Below are 17,619 nucleotides of genomic sequence, written 5' to 3'. Positions count from 1 at the left end.
TAGAAGCAGTATTTATTAAACTTCTTTTAGATAAGAACTTATTTTCTTTAGATATTCTTTGGGTATACTGATAGCCTTTGTTAGAAACATGCTTGACACATAAAAAGGTATCAAGGAAAATTTATTACAGCAGAATTCAGAGGAATTGAACACTTCAGCCAAAGTGGACCCCACTCCTCTTTTCCGGAGGAGGGAGTGCATCCTATGTTCATTTCCCCTGAATGAACAAGTAGGTCCTAAGTAAGGCTACAGGAAGACTACAGTTTGTTCAGACCAGTGCAAACCCTTTATACTATTCCAAATTTCGGACTTCCTGCCACACTATCCATTGGTCACATCACTTCATGTTCTCCTCTCTGATAGGCTTTCCCTCAAACAGCTCAAGAAGCCTGTGCACAAGCACCTGACCCTCCTAGGTCACAACTCTGATCACTTAAAGTTGGGACGAGTTTTAGCTCTGTGGAAACAGAACTTCTTCCTTGTTTCCCATACCTTTACTCATAGTTTACTTTTTTCAGGGGATAGATGTTAACCTGCATACCTAACTGGAAAACCACAATCACCTTTTAATGATCTTTGGTAAAAGGGGACCAAAGCAACTGACTGAAAATCATTAGTAATGCCCAGATTCCATTTTAGGTAAGAGTTTTCAATTCCTCCCTCATCAAATCTATTAACCTAGCTTTCACCAAGTAGCAAAGCAGACTGCAAATGAGAAGCGTAATAAAGTTTGGATTTTAGTGGATTTTCTAATTTTCTCCCCTCCAACTATGGTACAAGAAGTGCTATCAGGCAGTAAAAGGACCAAAAAGCAGTCAGCTTGAGGGTAACTGGATGGTAAGTGACATGAATCATCTTCAAGTTGAGACAATGAACTCTCCACCAAGAGTAAGTTACCCTTCTTTAATGTTCTAGTTCAAGAGCTCTCTGCAAAGATAAAAGTTAAACCTCTTACTCTCTGAGGAATGTGAACTACTTTGTCTTTCCAAAATTCATAGATTTGTTATGGAAGGATTACCTATAAACACTTTGTAACTTGCATCTACAATGAAAAACAAAATATGTTTTATGGATTCAACCCCTATGCTAAATAAGCAAATGCTCTACAGAACAAAAAATGATCATGCTTCAACTGTTAGACTGGTCCCTGTATCAGAATGGTTTTCCCCAAAACTTTATTCTAACACATCACAGACCTGCTTCCTTCAACTTTATCTTTTAAAAAATTTAAATAGATGGAATGATTCAGACAGAATAGATCCAGATTTTTAAAACAGTTTCTGCAAAGCACTTTGCTAAAAAATGCAGTTATCTCACTAGGATTGTGGCAACATTTCTAGGTTTAGGTTCCAGTGCCGCTGAACAGCTTTGTGATATGGCAAATTTGGTCAACCCTAACCCTAACCTCTTTGTAGCCTTATTTTTCCCAAAAGGAGTGGAAATTAGTGGAATGGAAATCAATGTTATCCAGACTTTTGAAAAGTGCTTTGAGATTCTATAATGATACTGTAGGACTACAAAAGGGAGTACCATAAATATATTAAATGTTTGTTGACTGACAGATGATGATGTGTTTGAGATTAACAATACTCATACTTCAATTAATACATAAAAAATTAAGAGCTTTAAAGCTGTCACCAGGGAGCTTAGAATTACTAAGCTTAGAATAACTGAGTGTGAGGAGACAAAGAGCTGCCCAGAAAATCTCCAAAGGTTTAGTAGTAGTTAAGTTCTGAGGAGCCAAAGAGTAATTTTGCTGAATGCTATGGGTAGTAAGGAAAGAAAACATTAACTACAGCAAGGAAAACAAGTCATTGTACCATAAGTTTTTGAAAGCTCAGATTTTAATGTTATACAAAGTAATCCTAAGAGTTTAGCTGCGCAAAGAATATGCATAGGGTGTTTCTTTCTCTTTCACTAGTAACAATGTAACAATGAGCTAAAGAAGAGAGAGTGCTAGAGTCAGAACCCAGGTTCAAATCCTGCCCCTGTCATTTTCTGGCCAGTCAATTAACTATTCCAATGCTTCACTTTTCTCACCTAGACAGTAAAAGGGTCTTTAAGGTCCCTGCTAGATCTACATTTAGTATCCTGCGAAGCATGAAGACAGTTTTGTAAATCATTTAACACATATGAAGCACCCATGTATGAAACAAAGCCCTGGAAGTCTCTATCTGCCTGCCCTCATAAAGCTTCCTGTCTAACAGGAGTATAATTACAAAGATAACTCTAATACACCACAATCCATTAGTCATTCATTACTGAGGTTCAAAACAAAATGCTACCTGAAATCCCATGGCGAAAAAAAATTCTCACAAAGACAGGATCAGGGAAGGTTTTGTGGAGGAATTAGCGTTTGAGTTGGGTAAGAGGGTTAAAAAAAAAAACTTATTAGGTACCACATCACACCTATAAGAATGGCAAACATGACAGAACAGGAAAATGATAAATGTTAGAGAGGATGTGGGAGAGTTGGAACACTAATTCATTGTTGGTGGAGCTGTGAGCTCATCCAACCATTCTGGAGAGCAATTTGGAACTATGCCCAAAGGGCTACAAAAATGTGCATACCCTTTGACCCAGTAATATCACCACTAGGACTGTATCTCCAAGAGATCATAAAAATGGGAAAGGTTCCCACATGTACAAAAATATTTATAGCAGCACTCTTTGTAGTTGCCAAAAACTGGAAATCAAGGGGATGCCCATCAATTGGGGAATGGCTGAATAAGCTGTGGTATATGAATGTAATGGAGTACTATTGCACCATAAGAAATGATGAACAAGAAGACTTCAGAGAGGCCTTGAAGGATTTATATGATCTGATGCTGAGTGAAAGGAGCAGAACCAGGAGAACTTTGTGCACAGCAACGACCACAGTGTGTGAGAGTTTTTTCTGGTAGACTTGGAACTTCGTAATAACACAAGAACTTGAAAAAAAAATAATTCCCAATGGTTTTCTAAGGCAAAATGCCTTCCACAGTCAGAGAAAGAACTATGGAATTCATCTGCAGAGTGTAGCAGATCATGTTTGTATATGTGTGTGTGTGTGTATTATGTTTTGATTTGTTATATGATTTCTTCCATTTATTTTAGTTCGTCTATACAGCAGGACTATAGTGAAAATGTATTCAATAGGAAAGTATATGTAGATCCTATGTAGGATTGTATGGCGTCTTGGGGAGGGAGGGGGGTGGTGGGGGAGTAAAAATCTAAGTTTTTTGGTAGCGATTGTAGAACATTAAAAAAATAAATAAACAAACAAATAAATAAATAAAGCTTATTTTTTTTTATTTAAAAGATGGGTAGGAAATGCAACAGCTGAAAAAGGAGAGAAAACATACTTAGCAAGGGGAATGGTATAAGGAAAAAGAAAAAAAGGAAAGCATAGAGTAATTCAAGGAACAGAAAATATTCCAATTTGACTCTAGACTGATGCTAGCTTGACTTCTATAGGCTTTGAATACCAAGTCATTTCATTTTTATCTGGTAAGCAATAGGAAGTCCTGGATGAATTGATCAATGAAGCGATTGGGTTAGAACCAGATCTACACATTAAGATTAGTCTAAGAGTGGCATGATGGGTAGAAGACTTTCATTTTCCAAAGCTCATTCTTATCCTGCAAAACTTTTTTTGGCAGGAAGAAAAAGAAAGGAGGGGAAAAGAGAAAGGAAAGCACAGGGTTAGTGTCTGACATCCACCCCACATACACTTGTAAGTGTTCACAAAGTGCTTATTAAAGGTTAACATTCCTCCCCTTCCACACAACTATAAGTTTTAACTTATCCACTTCTCCAATTTTTTCCAGTTTCATCTTTCTTGTCCTCCCAAAAATGTCCTTTTAAAAGGCCAAAAAAACCCCCAGAATCCAAAAACCCCACCAAAAACCAGAACGTAGAAAAAGGAAGAAAAACTTGAATCAGTACAACTAAGCAGGATCAAAGCTGCACTGATTTGGAGTAGCTAGGTGGCACCATGGTTTGCAGAGCACTAAGCCTGGAGTCAGAAACCCATGAGTTCAAAGCCTGCTTCAGAGGCTTACTAGCTGTGTGGCTCTGGTCAAGTCACTTCATCTTTGTCTACGTCAGTTTCCTCAACTGCAAAATGGGGATAATAATATCACTTAACTCCCAGGGTTGTTGTGAGGATCCAATGAAGTAATATAGTCAGTGTTCAACCTTATAGGACAATGTTCCTAGAAAATGGTGCTTAAGTCAAAAAAGTGAATGTTGATACATTGAACCCACAAGAAAAAGGAAATTAGGTCCTCTAGACCACCAAAAACGCCAATCTTTTGCTAGAGATTGCTGAAAATACAGTTTTTTGGATTCAGTTCTTTACAACAAAACATTAGTTCTGACACGTACTTCTCCTAACACAGTAACAATGACATAACCCATAAAATGCAGGGGAGAGGAGAGGCAACCCAGGGAGGGATAGGGTCTGCTAGGCCAGAAGAACCCCTCTTTCCAGGTTAAAAAAGAGAAAGATGCAAACTGCCATCTCTAATCTTCTTGCTGAACTGTTACCTGAAGCCTTGGAGTGAATCTCTGCCCCTTCCAAGCTTGTAAGTTCCACGGCAGGGGAGATTCAGCCATGCTCTATACCAGCCAGACTCGGTAGGGGCAACGCTGCTCCATGCTGCACCAGGCTGGACAGTTGGGACCCCCGCACAAGCAGTAGGGGAGGCAGGACAATCAGTCTACCGGGGAGGCATCTGTCAGAACTAGAGGGCACACTGTGCCTCTCTTTTTTCTCTCTACTGCATATAGCCATGAATGTGTATAAAGGTGAAAATGAGGTTACTAAAAAAAAATCACATGAATGTTTGAAGTCACAAAAATTAAACGTGCAAAGGTTGAGGATTGACTGTAATTGTGAAGTGATTAGCACAGCGTTTGGCACATAGTATGTGCTATATAAATATTAGCTTTTATTGTGCTGGCACCAATGAAAGATATAGCATCTTACTGTTTTTTACCAGAAAACTTTAGAAAAAATAAAAACTACATTTCAAATTTCAATCTACTTAATATTACCTACTAAATAACATTCCAGGAACCAAAATCCATAGATAACTTTAAAAGACAGATGATAGTAGACAGCGTGTGGTACTTAAATAGGAAGACCTGTGTTCAAAAATCGCACTTTGGACATTCATCAGCTGAGTGACCACTGACAAATCACATCCAAATCTGTTTCCTCATTTGGAAAATGATGATATTAACACCTGAAGTATCTATCCCTTCATGGGTTTGTGGTAAGGATCAAGTAAGATAATTTACGTAAGTTGCTTTAAAAACTTTTTAAGGACTATGTAAGCATCAGTTATTTTAAGGACAGGGAAGTACCTCTTTTTAAAATTCTAATTAATGTAAAAATTAGGGAAAAAACAACAGAAAGGTCATAGAACAAGAGGATCAAAGAGCTAGAGCTAAAATTTAAATACATACAGAAACATCACAATTTTAGAAGCTGCCCACATGCACAATATTTCCAATCAATAACATTTTAATCTTTAAGTCTATAATTAACATATAATACAAAGCAATGTTATTTTAAGAGTACCCTGAATCTGTTCTTTGATGTAATGGTGATATGTTAGAATTTTTTTTTTTGATGCAATTGGGATTAAGTGACTACTCCAGAGTAACACAGCTAGTAAGTGTCTGAGGCTGGATTTGAACTCAGGTCCTCCTGACTCAAGGGCCGGTGGTCTATCCATTGGTTGGAATTTTTAAAAATGGTGATAGCTGCCAATCTGTAATACGTTTTAGTCTTAAATTTTTTTGCTGCTTTGCTAAGCAGAAATCTTAATAACTAAACATTAGCTTTGCTCTAGACAATAGGCTGTGCAAATATATAACTAAATCTATACAGTAAGTGTTAATATGCACATTCTCTTTTACAAAAGGATTTGATTTAGTCAGCTCAAACTCTTAACAACTCTAACCCACTTCCCTATATGGGGCAGAGAACAGAAACAAACACAGCTCCATCTGCCAATTAAAAATAAGGAAGAAACTGTTAATGGGCATCTGTTGCATTGTTTCAGGCTAATGAGCAAAGACAAAGAAGAAATAGCTCTTCTACTGCAAACCAAGTGATTTCACCCATTTTTGATTTGGTATTCTTTAGTTCTTTGATTTAAAGGAAAGAAATCAGAGTATTAAATCTACCACAGGTTAACAATTTAGAAAGGTCAATAAATAAATAAAATAACCTCATTTTAAGATATCCCTTTAAAAACTGAGGCTTTACTGTGCATGTCCTTTGACTCAGCAATATCACTATTAGAGTTGAATCCCAAAGAGATTTTTTAAAATAGGAAAAGGCTCATATTTACAAAAACATTTATAGCAGCTTTTAGTGGTGGCAAAGAATTCAAAACTGAAGGGATGCCCATCAACTGGGGAATGGATAAACAAATATATGACTGTGATGGACTGTTACTGTGCTAGAAAAAATAATGAGCAGGATGGTTTCAGAAAAACCTAAAAAGACTCACAAGAACTGATGCAAAGTGAAATGAGCAAAACCAGAAGAACATGATACACAGTAATAGCAATATTGTACAATGTACAAAGTAAATTCTCAGTAATACAATGATCTATGTCAATTATGAAGGACTTATGATGAAAAGTGCCATCCACCTCCAGAGAAATAACTGATGGAATTGAATGCAGATGGAAGCATAATTTTTTAACTTTAATTTTATTTTTTTTCTTTTTGGTCTGTGTTTTCTTTCACTATATAACTAATGTGGATATGTTTTGCAAGACTGCCCATTGATAACCTTTATCAAATGGCTCTCTCTCTGGGTGGGGAGGGGCAGGCGAAAAAGAGTGAGAGAGAAAAACAAAGGTTAAAAATTGTTTTACATGTAATTGGAAAAAATAAAATATTTTTTAAAAATTGAGGCTTTAAAAAAATGCATCAAATAAATTCAGGGAGGATTGTGAGAGGGATGCAGGAGTGGATATGTGAATGTTTCTTAGTGTTCAAGTACAATTACTCCCACTCATCTTCATTTTTATTCAGATTTAATCTAGTAACCTGAAATGTCACAAGGGCTAACTTCAATCAAAGTAATTTTATACGAGAGAGTGCATGGACACCTGAGAGAGCAGTAGGGATCAAGAAAGGCCTTGAACAGTAGTTTAAAAATCTTACCATGCCTGGAAGGAAGTTAGGGATTCCAAGAACTGTTCAGTCCTAAAAGTTCCAGTTACAGTCTTTTGGGCAGTTAGGTGGTACAGTGGATAGAGTACTCGCCCTGGAGTGAGGAGGACCTGAGTTCAAATATGGCCTCAAACACATAATGGATGTGTTATTTCTGGATAAGTCACTTAACTGTGTTTGCCTTAGTTTTCTCATCTGTAAAAATGAGCTGGACAAGAAAATGGCAAACCATTCCAGCATCTTTACCAAGAAAACCGTAAATGGGGTTACAAAGTGTCAGACACAACTGAAAAGGACTGAACAACAACATACACTTTTTATCAGATTCATTTTAACATCTAATTCAAAACCAATTTCTAATTTTCACTTATATTCAACTCACTACCTTATCATTCATCAAAATGATACATATTTAGTTATTTTTACTTTTCTTGGTTAATCTCTCCTGACAAGGAGCTTCCCTTTAAATTGTTACTGTGTATCAAACTCAAATAGTAATGGACTCTTGCAAGCTACATACTGACTTAGAGAACCACAAATTAATATTAATTATATTGTATTTGCATTTATTTTATTAAACATTTTTCAGACATTTTAATTTGGTTCAGGCTGTAAGCCACACTACAAGGAGCTGACCCCCCACAGTGAATTATACCTCGGGGGTAAAGACACTGTAATTCTTCCGGAGTCTATTTATTCTTAAGCTACAGCTATAGGTTTTATCCAGAATTTTCATATTCCACACCCTAGCCTTAATATCCAGCAGCTAGATGGTTAAATGGTCAAAGTACTCATTGGAACCTGAACAAAAACCCTTCCTCAGATACCTATTCCAAGGTGACCTTGGCCAAGTTACTTAATCTCTTGGTGCCTCAGTTTCTTCATCTGGAAAACAAGGATGTCAGATTCAAAGGTCTTTCAGGTCTGTTTTAGCTTGAGATCCAGCACAGTGCCTGGCACAAAGTAAGCATTTAACGTATACTTGTTCTATCAATCATTCGGTGAAATCTGTAATTCTACGATGCACTCAATTTTTTAGTTCATTGTAACATTCACACTACTATTTTGGTGGTACTACTTTTACCCCGTATCACCTATTATTAAGAACTATTTTTTTCTGGAAAGTAATCAGTATAAAAGATACTATATAATGTCAGAGTAAACAATGCGTAGGTGGCATGTCTGTTGATGCAAAAAGAGTAAGCAAAGTCCAGGTATGTGGTAGGCTAACTCTGTTAAACTAACATTAATTATTTCCCTGAACAAATTGAATCAATTGATGCAAACAGGAATATTTTAAATTTCCAAATATAAGATTCATCTAAATTCTAACTTCCTAATTGGAACAACTTAGCAGCCTGACCTAGAGTGTTGTTTTCCCTGTCCTATGAAGAGAAGTCCTGAATGACCATGAATGCTCAGGTAAAAGTTCTGGATGGTGAGTGGAGACACCCAGGTTCTTGATTTCCAGCTGGGCCAGATGGGTTACTTAGACAAGTCACTTTACTCTCATTCTATGTTTTCTCATCTATAAAATGAAGAGGTTGCACTAAATGTTGTCTCAGGCTCCTTCCAACTAGAAAAATCTATATTGTGTTTCTAAGCAGAGATAGATTTCAATTACGAAGTAAATCTAGAAACATAAATAAATAAAAATGTGGGGTGAGGAGTTCAAGAAAGGAAAATTACACTTATCTATGCTGTCTTCAAAACTATAGTCGACTACAAGAGGGGAGGGATCATTTTTCGTTTCTCTTTTTGTTTCTCCCACATGATTATGGGCACACACTCAGCATTTAATAAGTGCCTGTTGGTTGAAGCATGTACTAAAAACTAAGTCACTCCCTGGTGTAAAGAAGTCTGAGAGGAAGAGATGATTCTTTCCAAAGAATGACAGTAGTTTGGATCTTCCTCAATTTTTTCAGGAAACCTATGGCAGTCCTCCTCAGGACTTTGAATGAAAACCTCCACAAATTGCACATAAGTTTTTAGGAAAATAGCAATGACTCAGGAGGTAGAAGGGGTCTCCTTTATCTGTGCTAATATAAACCTTCTGCCCAGCCTTAGTGACAGTACTGTTGCTAAAAATTGCATCAACTCCCCTCTTATACCTGTGGTTACAGAAGACTTGGTGTGGTACTTTCAACCTGAAGGTTTAGAATCTTAATCCCTCTCCCCCCTTGTCTAATACACCTATTTTATAAGGTTGCATGGACTCTAAATTTATCTGCTGCTTCAAAAGAATATTATTTGTTACTTTCTGTCAAGTCACCTCTTCTTACCTATACATTCCAAGCATAACATGAGATCTAAAATCCAATGAGAACAGATTCAACTGTATTCCTGTTTCTCACACTAATCTATTACATGGAACTGCTATCAGTCATTTAAAAAATATTTTTTTTCAGAAACAAATATTAAAATTCTTGACATTGAAAAGTGTTTTATGAAACTTATTTTAAAGGGAAATAAATAAAAAGCAACTCATAGACATCCTTAGCATATGAAACCTAATGAAAATAAAAATAACATAACAAAAAAGGAATGAATAAAAAACAAACAAATGTAGTCTGAGAAATTTTTCTGAAACAGTGCTGAAGGATTCTGTTCCCTTCAGCCCTAAAGGAGATGAGGAAACCATATGATACTCAACTTCTTTGTAAATTCCCTATAGTATCTATGAGCAATAGCATACTCTCAACACAGAGAAAAAGGACTGTTTTGCAGTTTTGAAATTAGTAACATTTTAAGACATTAACTCCTTTTACTTTATATATCAGTTCCTACAAAACTCTTATGAAAACACGTAAAGGATAGCATTTAAAATTTGCTTCCTCAGGAAAGAAAAAGCCCCACTGAAGACTGTACCTTTGTCACACACATCAAGAATCAGCAGCCCAAACTTCCCTAAACTAAACTCCCCTATGAGTTTAGATAGTCAAGGTCACAAGTCAAGGCTTTGGGGTCATAGGTTCCTCACTCCTGCTCAAGTCCATATGAAAATTAGGAGGCGAATGAGCTAATTTAAAAAAAAAATAATATCTGGCTTATAAAATATGACAAAATAGTTATTTTTAAACATACATGTAGAGATATGTAGAGATAAAAACCATAAAGGTGGATGACTCAAATATACCCTCGCCAAAAGTACCTCTTTTGGTAGTTCCTAGTTCAGCAATTCATAATGAAACAAATTATAAGTACTATCTATATTCATATATGCAAGAATGACATACTAATAAGGCTTTGAAGTTCATAGGTTAATTGGCTAGGATAACCATAGTAGTTTCTTACTCAGGTAATAAGAAGATATGATAAAAAAAAAATGAAAGCAACGCCAACTCTGAACCCAGCATAAAATCAGCTTTAATTCTAACATGAAACTTGCAGTAAGGTTGCTACAGATATTGCTACATACCTGAAAACACAATGGCTACCAGTAACAAAGTTACAAGGTCATTTGCCAGCAAAACCAAAAAAAACCTTGTCAAATCAATTAGAAGTCACCAACTGAGGTAATACATTTATCAAGTAATTAGGAAAACCACAGAAAGATATAGAGCAAAGCTAAGGAGGAAAGACAATGAGATAACATTCTCCGGCTAGGAAGTGAATGAACACTGAAATTTTTAAAAGCAAACAATAATAAAAGCCTGAAGATTTAGCTTTAGAAAAAGGAAAGTCACAAATTCCTTCAGTTACAACAACTTAATACTTATTATCAATCAAAAATTAAGTCATTCCACTGTCACTCACTTATATCTTTATCTCTTACATTTGATCCAAAAGAAGTAAAAGCATAGGAAAGTAGAAGCTACTATGGAAAGAGTACAGTGCCCCTCTTCCTTTCCATTTCTTCTACAAATCTCTCATTTTCTCCCCCAGGTTCCTCCTCTGCTCACATCACATTTACTATATTCTACCCTTTTTTGTTTTTATTGTCTCTTTTTCCTATTAACCCATTCCTTATCCTCATTTCTTTACTTCACCACTTGTTCTGACTCTATTCCCCCCCCCCCCATTTTGTCTCCTCCAGTGATCCCTCTCTCCAGGACTCTCAAAGCCCCATTCCTCCCTTGTCACTCCATTCCCCTATTCTTATCTTTCATGCTCTCTACTCCCCCAACACTTAGCTAGATTCAGACTCTTCAACATCCCCCTTTCCCATTTTCATCCCTTTTCCTATCCCATCACTGCTCTTTTCTTTCCAGTTTCCCTCTAACTTGGCTCTCTTAATTATCTTCAGTAAGTCCCATCTCTTCCAGCCTCCTATTTGTGTTCTCTACAATTCTCCAGTCACCCAATTTTCCCCTCTACTTTCCTCTTCCTGTACTGCCTCATTCTCTCCTTTCCTCTTGTATCTTCTCCTAATCTCTTGCTCCCTTTTCACTCCCTCTTTCCTTTCTCCTTAATTTAACCTTCTTCCCATACCCACAAAGTTCCCTTCTTTCCTGTTCTGTTCTTCTCTCATGTTCCCTTCTTCAAGATCTACCCTTCTCATGTTTCTAGTTTCCTTTTCCTCTCCCTCCTCTACCCTCCACTTACTCCACTATGTTTTCCTCCTGTCCTCTCAAGTCCCTCTTTTAGCTTCCTCTCATTGCCTCCTATCTCCATGTACCCCTCCCTCTTCTGTCTCCTGGTCTCCTCCCATAATATCTCCAAGCTCTACTCCCTCCTGTCCACCACATTCCCTTCTCTCATCCCTCCTTCCCCTTTCTTATCCTACTCCCTCTCTTGTCCCCGTTTTCCTCTTGTTCACTCTACGTCCTTCCTCTTCCTCCATGTACCCTTCTTATGTCCCTACCGGTGCCTTACTTTCTTCTGTCCCCCTCTTTCTCCTTTTCCCCCCATTTTCCCCTCTTTCCCTAATCATATCCCCCTCTTTCCCATTCCCCCATGCTCCATTTCTTCCTATCCCCTTCAACATTCCCTTTTGTCTTCTCTACACCCCATTCTTTCCTCCTTCATGTTCTCCTCTCTTCTGTTCTTCCTCCCTCTCATCCCCTTGTCCCTCAAGTCTCTTCACTATTCCTCTCTTCTCCCCCCACATTCCTTTTCTTCCTGTACTCCTTCATGTGTCCCTTGCCTTGCACTTCTACCCTGATGTTCCTTCCTTTCACCCATGTCCCCTCATATTCCTCCCCTCTTCTCTCCCTCCCTCCTGTTTCAAACTTCCTTCTCTTTCTTCCCTCTTGACTCCTCCATGGCCCCTCTTTTTTCCCTCCTCTCTCCTCAAGCTTCCCTCTCTTTTCTCCCTCCTGTCTCCTTCATGCTCCTTCTCTTTCCTGCCTCCTTTTCTTCTGTACTCTCCCCCTTCTAGTCTTCTCTTTCTTCCCTTCTGTCTCCTCATCTCTCTTCTCTCTACTTCCCCCAGTCCCCACCCTGGTCTCTTCCCTCCTGTCCACCCATAGTGTCCCCCATATCCCCTTTCTCTCCTCTCTCCTGTCTCATGGTCTCCTCCCTTGAGCCATGTCCCTTGTCTCTCCTTCCTCCTGTTCTCCCCCATGGTCTCGCCCCTTGTCCCCCCCCTCACCTTTCTTTTATCTCCTCTGGTTTCCTCTCTTGTACCCGTTGTCCCCCTGTACCCCTCTCTGCTCCCTCCAGGCTTCACCCTCCTCCATGATCTCTTCTCTTATTCCCTCTCTCCTCGTCTCTGGCCCCCAGGATCTCTCCCTGTCCCCTCTCTCTCCTCCTCCCTGTCCCCCAGGATCTCTCCCTGTCCCCTCTCTCTCCTCCTCCCTGTCCCCCAGGGTCTCTCCCTGGCCCCTCTCTCTCCTCCTCCCTGTCCTCCAGGGTCTCTCCCTGGCCCCTCTCTCTCCTCCTCCCTGTCCCCCAGGGTCTCCTCTGTGTTTCTCTCTTTCCCCCTGTCATCCAGGGGCTCCCCCCGTCCCCTCTCTCTCCTCCCCTCCTACATCCCCTCTCCTCTCCCCTTGTCCTTTCTATCTCCTCCCGCCCTCCCCCAGGATCTCCCCACTTGTCCCCCTCCCCCTATCCCCTCTCTCTGCTGACCCCTCCATCCCCTCTCTTCTCTTTCCCCGTCCCCTGAGGTCTCCCCTTGTCTCCTCTCTCCCTCTTTCCTCCTGCCCCCTCTTTCTCTTCTCTCTCCCCGCCAGTCCCCAGGGTCTCCCCCCGCCTCTCTAGTTGCTGTCCCCCCTTTCTCCCCCCCCCCATCCCTTCCCCAGCCCCTGCGGCCCCTCACCGATGGTGGAGATGAAGGTGGTGTTGAAGGCGTCCTCGGAGAAGCGGAACAGGAGGCAGGTCTTGCCCACCCCCGAGTCTCCGATCAGCAACAGCTTGAAGAGATAATCGTACGTCTTCGCCATCTTCTCGCTCTGTCCCTCTGACCGGGGAGGGAGCGCAGGGGGGGGAAACGGAGGGCGGGGGTGCGGCCTCAAGGGGGCCGCTCGCCCCACCCCCGCCCCCGCCCCCGCCAGCCCGCGCGCCCCGCCCCGCTCGGCCAATCCTGGGGGTCTTCGTCATCACCCCCCGCGCCCCGGGGGCCCACGGGACTTGTAGTCCCCTCCGCTATCTTCGGGCGTTCCCTGCTCAGAGATGCGCAAGCCTTTGGCGTGGATGCACTGAACTGAGTGGGAGTCGCGAGAGCTGCTGCGGACCGCGGACTTGGGGATCTCGTGTTAAGCCGGGCGGGGACCGAAGAAGAGAGACTGAAATGCTGTTAGCCTCGCTCCCCGGGGGGGAACCGGCTCCCTCTGATTCTTTGTGTGTGAGGCGCCTTCAGTCCTGGACGCCTCCTAATAGAGAAGTGCACCCCAGAATTCTCAGGCCACAAGTGGACCTGCCCTGCCGGCCCGGGTTCAGGACTGTGGGTCCGGTCGGTTCCGCTGCCTGCAGATGGGGCGCCAGAACAGCCCCCCTGCAGATGTCTAGCACCGCTTCCAGGCCCTCCGGCCAGCGGTTAGTCAGATGTCAACAAGTGTGTGTTGGACGCCCCCCGGTGCCGAGCTCGGTGCTGAGGGCTGGGGACGTAAAGGCAGAAGTGAACAGTCCCCATCCTCTAGAAGCTTGCGTGCTGTAAGAGGAGGCCACGTGGAGGGAGAGGGAGAGAGGGAGGGAAGGAAGGAGAGAGAGAGAGAGAGAAAGAGAGAGAGAGAGAGAGGGAGGGAGGGAGGGACGGAGGGAGGGAGGGAGAGAGAGAGAGAAGGAAAGAGGAGAGGGAGACAGAGACTTCAGTGGGAAGCGGCACTTCCCCTGGGTTTTCAATGAAACTCGGAATTCTGAGCAGCAGGGCCACATTCCAGCCGTAAAGAGGATAGAAGGAACGTCGAGCGTGAGGGGGAAAGTGAGGCCGGTTTGACTGGACATTTCTGGAAGGGGAATACCGTGTACGAAGCTTGGCCATAGAGGGTGGCAACAGGTTAAGAAGGGCTTTAAAAATGCCAAACAGAGAAGTTTGCGCTTGATCCTAAAGGTAATAAGAAGCCACTGGAGCTTATTTGAGCAGGAGAGTGACATTATTGGACCGATTCTTTAGGAAAAGCACCTGGCAGCTGTTGGAACGATGGATGGAGCAGGGAAAAGGTGAAATAGGCAGATCTGTTAAGAGGATATTGCGAGTGGTCCAGACTAGCGGTGGTGTTGGTTTGAATGAGAATGATGCCCATATAAGCGACAGTCTGATAGGTATGATCCCCCAGAATGAAGACGTTGGCATTAGCCCGAGCAGAACATTTAGGCAAGTAATTCTGTGGTCTTCTAGCTCCCACTCCCACCACTACCTTTTTGTCTCATCTCCCTTACCACTCCTATCCCATCATGCATTGCAAAGCTTTGAATGAGTAGTACGTTATTCTAGACTGTGCTACTATTCTCTTTCATTCTCGTGAATATTATATATAGCATGACTGGTCTTATTAGGTGGACGCCATGTATTTTGGCATTTCATTGAATTCGGTTGAATATTGTGTCACTGTCTTTATACTGGTCTCTAACTGGTCCACACATTTCATGACTGCTTCCAACTAGATCATAATCCTCTTGTGAGTGTTATATATTAAGTCGAGTCCTCATTGCTGCATTTGGAGACCAAAAAAATCTTAGATAGTTATACTAGCTCCAATTTACATTGAGTTTGCAAAACCCTTTGTATCCATTTTCTCATTCGATCTTCACAATAACCCAGTGTAATAGGTACTTTTATTACCCCATTTTATAAATAAAGAAGCTAAGGCTGAGGAAGGTAAATGATTTGCTTAAAGTCACACAGCTAATAAAAAGTTTGAAACAAAATTTAAATCCAGATCATTCTAGGTCCAGCATTCCAGCGGTGTCTTTGGCTAAGATAGGTCACCTGTCTGGGTCTCAGTTTCTTCATCTGTAAAGTGATGATGTTGAATTAGATGATCCCTAAGAGCCTTTCCAGCTGTTAGAATGGATCATTCTGTGATGGACATCTTGTCCTATTTCTTCACTCCCTTCCCCCTGGTTACAATCATAGGATCCTAGACAGAGCTGGCAAAGACCTTCAAGGTTGTCTCATTCAGTCTCCTCATTTTGTAAATGAAGCCCAGAGGTGGAAACCTCTAAGTTCGACTGTTATGATGATCCACAGCCTCACTTACTTGTTTTTATCCTGTTTCTCCCATTTTGACCTCCTTCAAGTTCTCTACCTCCTTCCTATCTAGATTAGGACTCCTCTTGCCCCTCTGATTCCCCATGGTCACACAAGTAGGGAGTTACAGATCCAGGATTCATAAATCCTCTAACTCTAAATCCAGTGCACCCTCTACAACACCATACTACCTTTGTAGGTACCCTATAAGTATTTTTTGAATTGAATTTCATCTAGAGGTCTACTATATAGATCAAAGTACTTGATCTTTTACAAGGTAAAACTGCTGTGGAAAAGTGCTGTTATTTCCTTGATCACACAGTAAAATGCATTAAAAAGAGGATGAAAAGAGCAGCCTGGAAAGTTGTCCCATGTCAGCTCAGGTTCTTCTTACATGCAACTCCCTTTCACACAAAGCTCCCTTAGAGGGCTTAGTTTCAAATTCTCTAAGATTCCACAAGCAATTAGTGTCTGATCTTAAATGGATACATTTGCTATATTTATATAGAAGATGGATATTGATAACACAACAAGAAGGAATGAGCTGCCCTTAGCCCTCACCCAGCAGCAGCACGCAGAAACACCATGCTAGGAAGTACCAACATTACATGTGACAGAAGAGAAAAATCCAAGAAATGAAAACAAATGCTGAAATATTTTAAAAACTCCCACTACAAAGCAGAATTCCCCCAGGGAAATTTAGGGGATTTAAATTTTCTGATTCCTCTCCCTTTTCTTTTCTTTTTACCTCCTTAACTCATTTTGTAACAGAGAAATGTTTTCTTTCTTATAGAAAGAGGATACTGATGACCTTTAAGCTGTCTTTCCTGTAATGATGAGGTTTGCACTAAGCTGTTTACTGCCTCGCTCCAGTCCTGACTAAAACAGATATTTGCAAGGATGCTAGCTGGGTTTGAGAAATTCAGCTGAAGGCTATGAGCCACTGTTTTTGCTCATTTGAATCCCCAAATGGGATTGACCTTGTGACCTTGACCTTATTAGGACTACATCCTAACTGAGTGGACAAACTGAATCAGACACTAGAGTGAGTAGCAGCCTCTGGGCACTGTATGAATCAATAAATGTTAGTTGATGATGCAAATGCAGATTTCCCATCCACATAAGCTGTTATAGAATCCCTACTAGAGTCAATAGAGCCTACTGCCACAAGGTTAAAAATGGATAACTGTTCTGTTTTCCGTAAAAACCGCAACATAAGAAGGGTGTTCAAGAGGTCTTTTGGGGTTTTTTAATAAAAAAAATTAATAAGCATTTTTCCTCCCTCCTACCTTCCCCATGCCACTGGGAAAAAAAGAAAAACATCATAACAAATAAGCATCGATAAGCAAAATAAATTCCTGTATTGACCAAGTCCAAAAATGTGTCACAAGAGGTCTTTTTGGAGGACTCTGCTGCTTTAATCAGATAATTAGCCCATTTTCCAAAATCTCCACTGAACTTAATTCCATACCTGTTTTAACTATTCATAGCATTTCCTTCTCTTATTTAAAGAGCTTTTCTTTCTGTAATTTAAATCAGCTTTGAGTCTCCTAATAAATAGCAAATACTTTCTGAGTGTTTCCTAACTTCCTAGATGGAAAACCGATGGTTTTAAAGAGCATGCTTTCTTTTCCTCAAATGGTATATTATTTATTTATTGGTATATTTTTTTATTTATCCACCTAAATGTTGCATCTCTCAGCAGAATATAAGCACCTTGAAGTCAGAGACTGTTTCAGTTTGTGTCTCTAATCCCAGTGCTTACTACCATGTCCTGCACATAGTAGGCTTACTGCCTTAAATGCTTGCGGAATTGAATTCCTCATATAACATTTCACAGACTTAAAGACAGTTAGTAGGTCAGCTA

General features: G+C 40.6%; 1 protein-coding gene across 1 annotated transcript in view; it reads right to left on the bottom strand.

Moving 5' to 3' along the window:
* Positions 1-13,606, bottom strand: part of RAB8B (RAB8B, member RAS oncogene family) — an 82,657-nt gene extending 69,051 nt beyond the window's left edge. Inside the window, exon 1 of the mRNA XM_072613274.1 lies at positions 13,383-13,606. Within this exon, the coding sequence (XP_072469375.1) occupies positions 13,383-13,506 (124 nt within the window). The 5' untranslated portion in view covers positions 13,507-13,606. The remainder of the gene's footprint in view (positions 1-13,382) is intronic.
* Between the last annotated feature and the right edge of the window lie 4,013 nt (positions 13,607-17,619).

Source organism: Notamacropus eugenii, chromosome 1 (genome assembly GCF_028372415.1).
Source record: "Notamacropus eugenii isolate mMacEug1 chromosome 1, mMacEug1.pri_v2, whole genome shotgun sequence".
Taxonomy (NCBI): domain Eukaryota; kingdom Metazoa; phylum Chordata; class Mammalia; order Diprotodontia; family Macropodidae; genus Notamacropus; species Notamacropus eugenii.
This window is presented reverse-complemented; position numbering and strand designations above follow the sequence as displayed.